The sequence below is a fragment of the Vicugna pacos genome, chromosome 7 (assembly GCF_048564905.1).
Source record: "Vicugna pacos chromosome 7, VicPac4, whole genome shotgun sequence".
Taxonomy (NCBI): domain Eukaryota; kingdom Metazoa; phylum Chordata; class Mammalia; order Artiodactyla; family Camelidae; genus Vicugna; species Vicugna pacos.
The window spans coordinates 51,451,851-51,467,065 of NC_132993.1; the positions used below are offsets into that span (position 1 = coordinate 51,451,851).

A 15,215-nucleotide genomic window follows, 5' to 3' on the forward strand; every position below is an offset into this window, starting at 1 on the left:
GCGAATTTGTCACATTGTTCGAATGATGGGAAATCATATGTTAACTACATAGAATGCTAAGTACTTGAAAGTGGTATTATTTTGAGAATAATTAGAAGATCTAAGAAATAGTTTCTTCCAGAGATTATATGCAAATGGAAAAAGGAGTCGTCTAAGCTTATCTAGCCATCTGGGTGGCCAGGAAGTTATAAAACACCCAACTGGGAAAGACGGTCTGTGATTTCTATTTAGTTATATGTATTTAGATTTTCCTGGTCAGGAAATTGACCCTAATTTCATCATCTTCCTACAACATGAATTTCTTGAAAATTTAGACCGTGTGAGAAATCCATAGATTATATGAAATATTTTTCTTATCTTTAATATAACTTCTAAGTGGTATTTTTAAAATTAATCTTTTTTAGGGGGGTAATTAGGTTTATTCATCTATTTAATGGAGGTACTGGGAATTGAACCCAGGGCCTTAGTGCATGCTAAGCGTGCACTCTACCACTGAGCTATACTCTCCCCCTACCCCCGGCTAAGTGGCATTTTCATGTAGTGAAAATTGTGGTTCAGGAATGTTAGTGACCATAACTGGGCAATGGCTCTTGTGTTTTCCTGTGATGTCTCCCTCTTCTCCAGGCTCCTTGATTGTGGAAGAGGCAGTGGGGTTAGTTGCAAAGGTGGTGAGGAGGAATAAAAGAGCAAAGGATTTATAACTTGTAAGAACTTACGGAAAACCTCACAAGTGTGAAAGTTGCTAGAGCAGACTATGTAATTTGGGCAGGAACTTCGAGATTGTAATATGTACTATAATACAGATAACATAGGCAAAAAGCCATAATTTTATCTTTTGGAAAAATATCACTTAAACTCATTGTGAAAATCAAACATTTGAAATTTTTTGAATATTGAGAATTTCTAAGATTGTTTATGAAGTGATTCTTTTGGTAGTATGACTGAAAGGCAAAGGATTAATTTTGCTCCAGTTAACATGCTAAGAATATCATTTCAAAAGTGAATGACAAAATGCTAAAATGTTTAGCAGTTGGTCTTTTGTTAGATTTGTCAGAATTCCTTTTAGACTATTTGTAACTTTTAAGTTTGTTAATCAGAATATAATTTAGAAGATTTAATCACATTATGCAGTCTAAATAAAACTAACAAGCTGTATTTTAATGAAACCTGAAATTTTCTGATTACATTAGGAAGCTGGTTTAAGGCGAAACACTGACAACTAGTTTAAGTAAACTTGAGAAATCCCGTCTTTTTAAGAAATATTGCCTTGTTTTTGATGGTGTTAAGGGATAATTTTCAAAAGTGTAAAATTATTAGTTTCATACAAATGTAAGGAGCATGTTAAGGATTTTACTGCCCTCATTAATGAGGGAACCAGACAAACGTTAAAATCCAGAAAAGCACAAACTTAAATGGAGTAAAGGAGTGTTGAAATGAGTTCACAAATAGAAAAAACTGGTCTTTTTCCCCCACCGGAGGAGGGATGCTAGTTGAACTTGGCAGAACTTACTGGAAAGTTTATAGGCAAGAATAGTTTTCCATGCTATCAGTTGTCTATAATTTGAGAGTTGTAAAAGCACTCAAGGACGATGAAAGGCTGGTTTCTACTAATCTGGAAAGGTTTGCTTTAAACAACACAGTTTCCGATTGGAGACACTGACTTTACTTATTCTAATTTCCTTAGAATGTTTGGAATAATGACCCAGTAGCCTCAGGAAATCCAGGCACTACTTCCTGCCATCTCTCCTACACTGTTCTAAATTCTAATCATAAAAACAAAAAGGCAGTTAATTGAGACTTGAACTAGTAGCTAAAGTTCTTGAATTGGTGGGAGGTATTGGCATCCTTTTAACCTCGGGTCAATAAACTGAAAAAGACTGTTCTGAATCAAATTCTATCCCAAGAAAATAGTGATTTTGCTTAGAGCTACTTCACCAATTGTTTGCTGTGGATTACTTGGAACTCATTCTCCTTTGTTCTCTTAAATGGTGTTTTATAGACTCCTAGCTGATTGTCTTGTTTCCTTAGGTCTTAATTTTCCAGCCCTACCCAAAGGTACTTTTCAGATAAATCATTTCCTGAATAAGTTAGACACTGTAACAGCCTTCTAGGGGGATATACAGGCTTAAGATATTTTAATTTAGATTACATTTTGGTTAAAAATAATCCAAATTAATGATGACATAGTATTCAAGAGACTAAGATGCCCAAAATTAAGGCTGACATCAGGGTTGTCTGCAGACAGGAGATCAGCAGTGTCACCAGGACTCTGGTTCTTTCCTCTCCTCTGTGTTAAATTCTTGGGTCCCATAGAAGCGAGATGACCTCAGTAGGGCAGTGGTTAATCACTTTTTTAACTTTTACTTTTTCTTTTCTTTTACTTTGATTATCTTTTTACTTTTGATAGTTTGTCAGGGCATAAAATTCTATGTATACAGCTATTTTTTACCCTAGTACCGTGAAAATATGTGATGCCATTGTCTCCTCACTTTAATACACCTTCTGAGAAGTCTGCTAACCAGTCTAATTGTGTCCCTTGAAAGTAATCTCCCTTTTCTGTCTGGTTGTGTATGAGTGTATTTTTCAGGTATTGTGCAATGTCCCTGATATGTCAAGGTGTGAATCTTTTTTCCTTTGCTTTGGATTTATTGCCCTTCATGACTTTTATAATTTTTAGCAATTCTAGAAAATTCTAAGCCATTATATTACTATTGGCCTTGCCCCATTTCCCAACTGACAGCTTTTCCCCCCTCGTTTCCCTTATGTATCTCTATATGTATGATGAGCCTTACCCTGTCCTCATGTCTCTTAACTTAGTAATATTTTTCACTTGTTCTCATGGGCTGCCTCCTGGGTAATTGCAGTTTTTTATTTCGTTCATCTTTAGCTCTAATCTCCTGGTAAAGTTTTTTTTTTTTTAATTTTACTAATTATTAATTTCTAGGAGCTCTGTTTGGTCCTTTTCAAATGTGATTAGTCTCTTATTGTGCTTTTATGTTTTGTCTTTCAGTATTTGAACATTTTATACATTGTAGTTAACAGTAATTCTTGGTAGTTTAATACTCCAACTCTTCAGCTCTGTTCACTTTTACTCATAATTTGTTTCTCTCCTGTGTACTTTGGATTGTAAGCCCATGTTTTGCAAGACTCAGCAGGAATCCATGGGGCATAGGATGAAGGTATGTTTCTGATTATAAATTTGTGGGATCTCTCAGGGATCCCAAGGGCTTTATTAACTTGGAGAAACTTTGTTAACCCTTGGTATGAGATTTTGTAGATGCTATGGTGGTGTCAAACCAAACTTCAAACCCACATAAAGTAGATGTGTAGATGACTTTTTGGATGTCTAGGGGCACACTACCCCCAACCCCTTCAGACCCCAAGCCAGGCCAGACAGTTTTGCTTACTGTTTTCCCTGACTCAGTGTAGTGTTTTATACTCTTTAAATGAGTACATAACTTCTCATGGAAGCTTTTTTTTGTGTATGAGGGCTGCAGTTCTAACTAACCAAGTAACACAGACTCGAGATCTAATTCCTCATTTCTTCTCATTTGCTAAAACTAAAGCCTCTTTTTAACCCAAAGCTTCTCTGCCATCTTACTTCCTTGGTTTCTGGCTATGATGTTAGTCCTGGCTATGATGTTAGTCCTAACTTTTTGAGTCATATTGTTAAGAAAAAAAAATTCTTTCTTAAAAGACACTTTTGAAAGTAAGTCATACTTTAAAAAATCTGTTTATAAAGTCTCCTGCATTTAAAAAAAGAAGTTGCAATAGGTTTTTCAAGGTACCATATTGCTAAAAAGAAAAGTCCTTTAAAAGTATGAAGTACTTGTATATTTCTACATAATTATTAAGTCAAGAGATAGAGTAACAAGGGCATTGTTATAAGGGGTATGTTGGAAAGAGCGAAATAAGTTGGAACAGTGAAAAATAAGTGGGGAGAATCCTTTTCAGAAGGACTAATAAGCTAACTGTGACATATACTCTAAGAACTGACAGTAACAGCACTGAATTAAAAATGAGACTATCAGCAGAGCAACCTCCTAAAGATTTGCTCCTGAGGGAGGACATTTACTTAGTTAATTGCATATATTCTTTCCTGAACCCTCTGTTTTTGCATCTCTAATGAGGTTTTATCTTTTCTTCCCTAATCAGCTTCTTACAGTAACAGGCCATATTTACTGTCTTCACTTACCATTTACTCCTCAATGCATAGCAATCTGTCCTCTTTCTCCTCTGTGAGTATTCTGTCCAAAAATCATCTGTAACTTAATTCCCAAATTAAATGCATTTTCATTCTATTGTATAATAAGGAATTTGACTGGCTTTTGTCCCTGGTTCCTTGAAGGGAGAAAAAACTCCTGGAATTTCCCAAGTAAAAGGAGGGTCTTTGTTTTTCATGAGCCCGTTGGATCTCACCTGAGCTTATACTGATAAGAGGAGATGACTGAGGATATGGGCTGGTCACCAGAAAGACCAATGGTGTCTAATCACCAGTGGGGATTAGTGCTGGGGCCTTGAACCAGTGGACCTCTGGGGTGAGAGGAATGGGGCTGGAGAAGGAGTTCAGGAATATGATCAAAGATTCAATTAATTGTGTGCTATACCCTGCCCACTAGCAGGGAATAATACGACTCCAACTTGACAAAGACGATTGTCTCCCTGGTTGGGTAGCTGGATGAAAGGAGGAGTCTGAGGGAACTGAAACCAGTAGAGGATCTATAGTAAAGTGGCTGAGTGACGACAAAGCCTATTTAAGCCAATAGAAATGGAAAGGGGAGCAGTAGCTACTAAATGTTCAGGGAACTGGATCGTCTGGACCTGACTGTGTGGTACATGAGCCCTGAGGAAATAAGACACATGTATTTTGTGTGCTTTAGTTTTCCTTTCCTTTCCCTGGCAGTAGGCCTTGTCTGTTTTCCCCAAATGCCTGTGCTTCTGCCCTCTCCAGACCCCTGGAGAGGTTCTGCGAAATTAGGATTTAGGCACTAATGACCGCTTGCCACAGCTCTGCAGGCCTATTTATGGAAATGGAAATCGTATTTGCCTAAGGGTTACGGCTGCCCGAGTTTCATGGTGCCGCCCTAGTTCGTAATGTATCTTACGGTTGCTCATAAAACAAGATGTCCTATACATGCCTCCTGTGTGGGGTTTTTTCATTATGTAAGGCAACAGGGAGTTACTGCATCTGAGAACAGGCTGCAGACCTTCGTTTCTTCCTGTATCTGAACATGAACGTGACAGAGGGTTTCTCAACTTTGGCATGATGTTTTAGATAAGAATCCTTTTTGGGTGGGGGTGGGGAGGACTAGCTCATACACTATGTATAAGATGCTTAGCAGCATTAGTTTAGTTAGCAAATTGTTAATCTCAAGAGAAACAGTGGAATATCTGTAATGAGAAACTGACATTAAGGTGTGTGTGGACTGTGGACTGTGCAGAATGACTATTTAGCGATGATTAACAACACTTTGAAAATTCTATTAAAGTTAATGTGTGCATCAAGAAGAATAAACTCTCACTACTCAGTTTTATAACCTTTGCAATGTATTTTGGGCCGTTTTAAAAGAGATGAAAAATCACTTAGCAGGTAGTTGGCTCTGTATCTGAAATTTGACATGAAGTAGAACTGACCATGGTTAATAATCAGTTGAACTCGATCTCTGGATAGTTCGGATCATGAAGTTCTGCACTGAAGGTTGGAGTAAAGTCCTGGGTCCTGGGTCCCTCATTAAGTACTCGAGAGAGATTCGGCATTAAGTCCTATGTCTAAAGAATCAGTGATTCTGTGAAAAAGCTGTTGTGATGATTTACTGGGACATTTTGATGAAGGTTTAAATGCCCAGGGCAGGTGCTGGATTACTTATTCCCTGACTACAGTGGAATGAGGTGAAACTTGATTTGTTTCTGATGCTAGAGAAGCTCCTGTGTGAAACGCTTTTGTTGTGCTTAATTACCTGAAACTGTCTACCCCCATATATCTGTTCTATGAATTACCTTAAAACGAAGTTTTGAATGGGTAGATCAAGGAAAGATGAGTATATCTAGGAATTAAAGTGTATTATACATCCAGGTATAATATCTCTGATTATGTTAGGTTTAAGATAAAAGTTTAGTATATAGTGAAGTTTCCTTATTCCTTTTTGCTGCATATTCAGGTTTAGGATACTGAGTAGTGATACAGTCATTTGGACAGGTCTTTCTAAAACCTATATTTCTATACTGAATAAACTATAGATTCTTTATCATAAAAGGAGATTGGAAGTATTCTGCTAGAAAAATGTGAAATATTCAAAATCTCGTAATTGCCAATAATTGGCTTTGAAGATGTTATCCTGTAAACATTAAGTAGCCTCTGAATAAAGACAACTCAGCTAACTGAAATTGTAATTAAATAGTCAGAGGGCTTCTGTTGTAGGTTGTCATAATTAGCTTGAATGCAGATGCCTAAGGAGGGTGCATGTCGGCACCTGCTGTGTGGATGGATGATAAGTATTGTTCAGTTGTGCTTTCAAGAGTAAACAGTAGAGGTGGGGTTCATTATTGCATATTGTAATGATTTGTATCTGATGGTTTCCATGTATTGACATGTGGGAATGCTTGATAGATTAGCCTGAGAGGCAGGTAATCACTGTGATGCTGAGCTGTTAAGCTTCCATTTGGAGCTTCTTAGGCTAATTCCCAAGGAGACAGTGCATTTGATAACTTGGGAATTAGGCTTCATAAAACAAACTTCAGGTAGCTGTGTTTTAGAGGCAGCTAACTGACTTTGTCGATACTTGGACAAAGGAGTTACTTTCGCCTGTGACCCTTCCTGTGAGCCTTTTGTTCAGTGGGACTTAGGAAGCTGGTTGGTAGCCACCTTGCACTTTTGCTAGTCTTTATGTTGTGCTACTTTCCAACTGATGTTTTGGCTTCCATAGAAAAGAAGCTAGTAATTTCTGTGGTTTACCAATCCTACCGTAATGATGTCTCAGTTATGGAGGATCTCTACTCTTGAGAAGTTAGTTTTCAGTATTCGAAATACACATCTTAGAAATCTTTCTAACAATAATGAAAACATGCAGAGGACTTTGGACACCTACAGATCTACCACCTGGTATAATAAATAGCACATTACTAGTCATTCTGAAATGGTGTCTCTGCCCTGATTGCATTTACTCCTTCCAGATGGATAAACATTACCTTGAACTTGGTTTATTATTCTCTTGCCTTTTTCTTCAGTTCTGTAGCATGTATCCCTAAAGAACATAGTTGTAAGGTTTTATGATTTTATTTACACTTTATTTTTTTATTGAGGTATAATTGATGTGTCCATACGATATTTAACTTGCCTTGAATATATTTTGATAGTATAATTTTGCACAATATATTTGGGGAGATGTGTTCATGTGAATTTGCAGTTATAATACATTCATGATCACTGCTTTATAGATCACAATTCATCTGTTTACAGTTGGTGGATATTTGTTTTTAGTTTTTGCTACTGCAAACATTGCTTAGCATGATTATGTCTTCCGGTGCACATGTGCAAGGATTTCTCTAGGTTCTATATACATATTACCAGCTTTACCAGATAATGCTAAATTATTTTCTAAATTTGTATCAATTTACATTCATCAGAAGTATATTAACAAGAGTTTGCTCCACACTCTCACCATGACTTGAAATTGTTACTTAAGTTTTTCTAATTCAGTTAGTGGAAAATGCTTTCTCTTTGTGGCTTAAATTGTCATTTCGTTAATAGTTGGGCATTTCTTCCTATATTTAAGGGGTTTATGTGTTCTTATTGAATTATTCAGGTAAGTGTTTTGCCCCTGTTTCTAGTTTTCAAATAAACACTGAGGTGTTGTAGTTATTGACATATTTTGGAAATCAATAATTTGTGAAGTATATGTTATATGTGTTGTAATGATTATCTCTTTTTAAAATTCTTTTTAAAAATTGTTAGTACTATTTTGTGATGAACAGGCATTTAAAGAATTTTAATACAGTCAAAATTACTGATGTCTGTATGGCTTTTGACTGGTGTGCAGTCTGAGAGGGAAGATGAATGCCTTGGATTCAGATTCTGGCAGTAGACACAGTGAGAAGTGGGCAGATAAGGGGATATTTTGAGCCTGAGCTTTGCTGATGGGTTGAATCTGAAATATTAAAGAGGGGAAATCAATGATGACCTTCAAGGTTTTTGGTAAGAAGGACTAAAAGAATAGAGTAGATGTTTATGCAGGTGTAGAAGTTTGTAGAGGAGCAAGTTGTGGGGGGTGTGGTATGAGTACAACCAAAACTTTGATTTCAATATGTTACTGTTGATGTGTATTTTGATATGAGTGGAGATGTTAGGTAGGTGTTCAGATGTACAAGTCCAGATTTGAAGAGAATATTCTGGGCTGGATGTATAGATGTGTAAGTTTTCATACATGATATTTGAAGCTATGGGGCTGGAAGTCCCCTATGGAATGGATCACCTTGATGAGGTTTGAACTCGAACGTTTTTACCACTTGGAAGGAGGCTATATGGATCTAGGATTTTAAAGTGGGGAAAATGAGAGGGTTTGCTTGATGATAATGGTTTCTGAAAACCAATTGAACAAATGTCCCCAAGAAGACAGTCCCCCATTGGATTTGGAAGTGTGGAGGGTCATTGTGACCTTAGTAAAAGTATTTTGTGGTTTTGTGGAGATAAATCCTGATAAAAGTAGACTACGGAGGGCATGGGAGGCGAGAGAAACTAGACACACAAGTAGTGCAGTACAGACAATTCTTTCAGAGTTTTGTTTCAAACTGGTGCAGAGAAATCTGGTACTAGGTGGAAGATGTTTGATCAATGCAGGATTGATTGAATAACAGGAGATGTCAGTGCCTGTCCTCTAATGGAGACAGTTCAGTAAAATAACAGCACAGTGAGGCAGGATCAAAGACTATTGCTGTAGAGACCTACTCGACGATACCCTTTTGTTCTTTGAACATATTTATAATACCTGATTTGAAGTTTTACCTGCTAAGTGCAGCATCTCACAGGCTATTTGTATTTGCCTTTTTTTTTTTATATACTTTGTATGGATGACACCTTCCTATTTGGAGGCATGTCTTTTTATTTGTTGTTAAAACTGTATTTTAGATAAATTGTTAGTTCCAGATGCTGACTCCCTCTCTCCTCCACAGGGCTGACTGTGTCCTTGTTCACTAACATACATGAGCAAAGTCACAAAGTCTTTTTCCTCTGCAGGGCAAAGCCTCTGAAGTCACTTCACAGAGGGTGCTAGTCTAGACAAGTGTGTTGTCACTGTGGAATGACTGACAGTGGTTAGCAGGGTTCTCTTTTACCTGTCTTTCCCTGATCATTGATTGAACTACTGTCTGTCTCTGCGGACAGCCAGCTGATAAGCTCCATTCATTGTGGGCTAATTGCTCCTTTTTGGGGGGCAGGGGGGGCCAAGGCCCAGGAGATAGCTCTCGTCTAGCTATTGCCTTTCTCTTAACTACTCAGCATGATAATCCATTTCTTTTGAGAGTGTACTTAGGCTTAAACGTCCTCAAGCGCACTTCCAAATAAAGTTGAGTTCCCTTGGGGAGAGCTTCCTGGCTCTGTTCCTAGAGTCTGTCTTTCTCCCTGTGAAAAATCACCGTGGCACTACTTTGGAACTGTGGGTGGGCATGCTGTCTTGTTTCTGAGTGAGCCCCTCTCCTTCAGGAGTAGGGTGCTGCATTGAGGCCTCAGACTCAGCTGTTTTTGCCTCTCCTAGCATGGAACCTCTGCCCTGTGTGTGAACTGGGTCGGGGTGATCAGGGCGCCAGTGTCCTCCGCCTGCCACGCGCGGGATAGGTCTTCGACTCTGCGGGTGGAGGGAATGTGGACGAAGGGAGTCTCCAGCCTCTCGGCCACACGTGCCTGTAACTGAGCCTCTGTGACATGGAGCTGAGTGGGATGGGAAATGCTGGTGGTCTGCCTCTCCCACTGGCAGCTCAGGGAGGAGGGAGCCCCATCTTTGTGGCTCTGAGTGGATCCTCGGTCCCATTGAATGGGGTGTTGTGGAATGAAGGAAGAAACAGCCTGTGGTTCGAGGACCACAGACACCATTCTTACCAAGAGTTAGGAGATAACTCTTACATGTTAATTTGCTGGATGCCCTGAGGACACTTTTCAAAGGGTTTAAATGGTTGTTTTTAAAATACTTTTCACTGTGAATTGTTCTACTGGGAAAGAGAGTCTAAGAGTTCCTCACGCTGACATTTTGTGTGTCTCACGTTCTTTTAAATCTTACTGCATGGCTTGGCACGGAATTAAGTGTAAGTAGTTGGAATGGAAGTCTAACTTTTTCCCTAACAAGCAGTGTGTCTGTGTGTGCACGCATGTTCTCTCCTGTCTCGTAACCTCTACTGGTAGGTCCCGGCTTCACAAGCTGGCTTGCTCTTCACCCGCCTTTCGCCTACTTGGGCATCGCTCCCTCCCTGTCACCTCTGGCTGTCTCTTCACTTGGGATTTTCTGCCTAAGCTCCAAACTTCCACTCAAATCACTGGAAATGGTGACACAATGTGTACACTGTCTTCTTGGCTCACACATTAGCTTTGATTTTTAGCCAGTCTCTTGGCTTTTGTAAACTAGCTTGTGGACTGTCTGTCTTGCTCAGATGTTGGTCTCTTCAACACCAAATTAATTTTTAGGCATTAATGTTACGTGCTGCAGCCCTCACGCAGCAATTGTTTGGAAGCTAGGAGGACATACTGCAGTCAGTGTAAGGCAGTGTGGGTAACTGCTTTCCACAGGAGCTTGATTTTCAGGCTACTTCACCAAGGCAGCTATCTGGTAATGAGCTTCAAGTCTACATTATAACGAAACTTTATTAAAGGTAAAGGGAAAAATTGTCAGATAAGGTATCTTTTTAAAGTTTGGGGGCGTCTGTTAATGAGACAGTTTCCATCAGACCAACTGAAATCAACAGATATTTTGCCTGAGGGAGTGTTGCACTGCGGTGATGTTTGAAGGGAACTATTTTTCACAGGAAGGAGAGCAAGACATAAATTCATTGTTACTTGGATGGTGGTTGAATCTCATTTTGAGGATCTTAGGGGAATGTCTCTTTGCTTAATTACCTAATCTGTAAATTAAGTCCTTTAAAGCACACTAATTAGTAAATATTCCTGTATATGCCTTTTGAGTTCTTTGACAATAGTCTTTCCTCCTCTATTCTTCAGGAAATACCCGATTGTATCATAGCATCCTTTTTTTTTTTTAATTTGACTTCAATGGTCTGTGAAAAGAATTTTGAACTTAAAATGAAAAATCATTTCTACATTTTAGTATGTGGAACTGTACTGGTATGAGGTTGATTTTTGATTTGAAATGATTTGATTTATGAACCAAATTAAGACTTGTTTAAAATTGTTCTTGTGATAGCTTGTTGAAAGTATAAAATGTGTTATAAAACCAAGACAGACTTCAGAATTTAACTTGAAAATATTTTCTAGGTGAAATAAATGTGTTATTTGCCTCTTGCTTCCTCAGGCAGCAGGAGCAATCAGTCCTCTTGTGTCTACTGTCATCAGTCCGTCTGCGGATGGTTGCTTAGACCACTCACTAGACCGTACCAAACACAGAGCAAGCGAAATGCCACAGGCCTTCCTATTTGATGTGATCTACGAAGCATATCAGCAGGTAAGGATCTTGGCTTCTTGAAAAAGCTGCTGTGTTACGGGCCTCTCAGGACACCCGCACCTTGGGAGATTTGCTAGAAGAACTCCCGGAACTCAGTATTTAGTTGTACACATGGAGAACGTTGGGAGTGAAGTAGTCAGGACACACAGCTGGATCACGTGAGAGAAACAGGCAGAGTGTGGAGGAATCCATTCCTTAGGCTCTGTGCCCTGCAGGGTCGCATAAAGCACACCTTCCCTCCAGCAAAGAAGAGGCAGCAATGTTTATGTGACGTATCTCCCCAGGGGAGCCCATAAGAGACCTAATGTGTAAGGTATTGGATTGATCACAGACGTACCCTTTGCCTAGTGCATAAAAGCTTCAGATTCCCAGGAGGAAAGCAGGGGTTCAGCCTAAACCATGCTGTTTATGCAAACAGTCTAGACACAGTGAGCCATGCTTATCAGTTAACTGTTCACTGGAAATACTCCAAGAGCCAAGCTCCCAGATGCTGGCCGAGGACCCAACTGGTGAGCAGGTCTTCCTAAGTGTAGCATTCTCAGGCCCGCAGTGGTAACAATTTCTCCACCGCTGTATAGACATTTTATTAATTAACATTTTAGCTAAGGTAAAGTAATTGCAAAATAGCAAATCCATATTTAGATTATACTGGATTATCTTGGTTTTCATATTTTGGAAACAGTTTGTACCTTTAAAATTTTACTGGCATTTATTTGAATTTTATTGATCAGTTGTTAAGTTTGTCAGAAACTTCCCAATGAAATATGGTGACTTAAAGCAACTAAGCCAGTGCTTGGCTAGTGTTAGACAATCAGTAAATAGAGACAGATGGACTTTTAAGAATGAGGTAACAGTAAGATAAATATTAACATTTATAATAGAAGAGTTGCACATTTTGGATGGAAGGTATTCACGTAATGAATCAATCTTAACTGTCGGTTACCATTTTAAATATTGAGACTGTAAATCAATCAGTTTTAATGGTATGAATAGTCGGTCATGGTTTGTATTTTCTTACAACTTGTTAGACCAAAATTTACTTGTATTTGGTCATTAATCATAAATATTTTACTATTAAAAACTTCTGAGGTTTTTATTTAAAAATCCTATTTTATAGCCTAAATCATGCTGAGCCAAACATTTGTCGAACATTTCTAATACTTTCTAAGGTTAATGTAATAATTTATTCATCTTGATGTAAGCATTTACATCAAGAAGAATAAATGTGGTAACTATATTGTAGAGAATAGAATGTCATGATACTCACATTACAGCGGCATGTTTCAGCAGTCGTTCCTAGAGAATTAAGCCCTATTGCACTGAGGCGCAGGTTCTCAACCTGTGGTTCCCAGACCAGCAGTGTGAGCATGTTTGGAAACTTGTTAAAATGCAAATTCTGGGGCTCCACCTTAACTAGAAACTGGGAATGGGGCCCATCTATTTGTGTTTAAACAAACAAGCCTGCCACATGACCCTGAATCTTGGGACCCACCAACCTGAAGTATCCATTTTCGGTGAATAATTCTCTTCTATTGCATTCTTGGGAAAATTGAGAACAGTCACTGAGAAATAACAGATGTGTGGTTCAGATGAGAAATCCTCATTTAAGACATTTTGGAGGTTTTGATAGACATTCTTATGAATTATTTTTGATGATAAAGACACACAAGGCAGTTTGAGTATATAACACATTTCTGTCTATTAGCTCTTTGATTTGTGTACGTACACATTTTTGTTTTAATGAACTAATACGAAAAATGAATGTTCACACTTTTATAAAGAAAGCTAAACTAAAAAGGCCATGTTTGAGAGTAAAACCATACTTGACTGCCCCCTGATGCCTTCTCTCATCCTTGAACCTGCCTTTATAGCCCACATCTTTCCCAGCAACACTCAAGACCTGAAGTCTAATGCCTATAATGCCTTATCTACACTACTCCCCAGAATGATACATCTGATTCAGCTGTGGAGTTTTGTTCATACTGTGTCCACATGCATGCTGTACAAGCAACTGTTACTGTACTTTGCTTTTGCTAAAATATTTTCTAACCACTTTTAGAAGATACACATGTCTCTCATAAAGTAATAATTTTCCATGATGTTTGGTGCCAAAGTTGTCTGGATTTGTAACGTAGCTTTCTTCTTGGGTGTTACACAAAGTATTGCCAGAAGAACCAGAAGGAAAGCTTTGCTTTTAAGTGGTTCCGGCAGGGTTTAATGTTATATTGGGCTATTGCTTAGGACATTGACAAGTCATATATAGTGACATAAAAAAGATTATTAACTATATAATACTAATTCTGGCATGTGTGGGAAGCACCTTTATAGAGAATGGTTGTATGGGATCCAACCCTTTAAACTACGTGCCCTTCAACATGTTCTGAAATATTGTAGACGTCTCAGAAGTAAACATCTAATCTCTTCTCTACACATGATTTCAGCATTGATGTCATTACTTTATGGGCATTGTTATTTGTGGGCATTAATATCTTGAAGAAGAGTGAGGATGAGTTGGATATTTCAAAATATGAGCTAGAGATGTCATCTAGCATTATCTGGGCAGTTCAAGAAGACATTTTTCATATGTTTTGAAATGAACTCATTTTTTGTTTTAGGACTAGTGGGGATCATTTTTTACTGAGACTATTTTGACTGAGGGTTTAGTTTTAGTTGAAACTTAGGAGCACTGTGTATGCCAAGATGGCCATACACTTCCTAAACCTCACAGTAGGTTGTCTGAAAAAAAAATAGTGGTAGTTCTCTGCTTACAGTATTGTCTGGATTCTGTATTGTGTCAAATCATTACCTAGAGCTTTTGGCTCCCAGGAATGATAGAATAGCTTGAACAGCTAACCGCCAGTGGATAAATTAAAAACTGTGGTATCTGTCTCTTGAGAGAGAGAAACATCAATACAGAAGGAGAGGTGGGATGTACACGTGTCTATTTGTACTTGTACAATGGCAAAGAGAAGGGACTGAAAGTAGGCCACAACTGGAAGGGATTCAGCCTTCCAGAAGAGAAAGAAGAGAATCAGGCTAGGTCAGAGCCACACTTAGGTGGTGCGCCACTGAGCTCTGGATCCACTCCTCACCACGTTGCCGGATCCCGCGGACATCTCTCCTTTGCCAAGACATTTTAAGGTTCATCAGTGAAGGGTGTTAAGGCGACACTGCAGGTTGAAGGGACTTTTCTGAGTCTGGGGTGCTTCCACTCCTGCTGCCTCTGCATCTGCCATTGGCATGCAGGTGGGGCACACAGTGTCATTCACTCTGCGTCAGTTTTGATGCCATTCTCTGCCTGCTGACCCCCTGGTGGAGGATTTCCTCTTAGCCAGTCCTGGACGGCAGTTCTGTGCATGCCAGCCTTGGTCTCTGGGCCCTGAGCCTCTGTCTGCGGGTCCCTGTTCAGCAGTCTCAGGCTCCCGGCCATCCAGAGGGGCTCTCAGCTTGCCAGTCCTCCCCCAGGGATTCTGAGAATACTAGCCTTGGCCTGCTGATCGTGGACCCCGCTCTGGCCCAGGTCCGGCCATTAACTCCTCCACCATCCAGTGTGCCACC

General features: G+C 39.1%; 1 protein-coding gene across 1 annotated transcript in view; it reads left to right on the top strand.

Moving 5' to 3' along the window:
* CRPPA (CDP-L-ribitol pyrophosphorylase A) overlaps positions 1–15,215 on the top strand; it is a 224,285-nt gene that overhangs the window by 11,993 nt on the left and 197,077 nt on the right. The window contains exon 3 of the mRNA XM_072964899.1: positions 11,508–11,657. Within this exon, the coding sequence (XP_072821000.1) occupies positions 11,508–11,657 (150 nt within the window). The remainder of the gene's footprint in view (positions 1–11,507; positions 11,658–15,215) is intronic.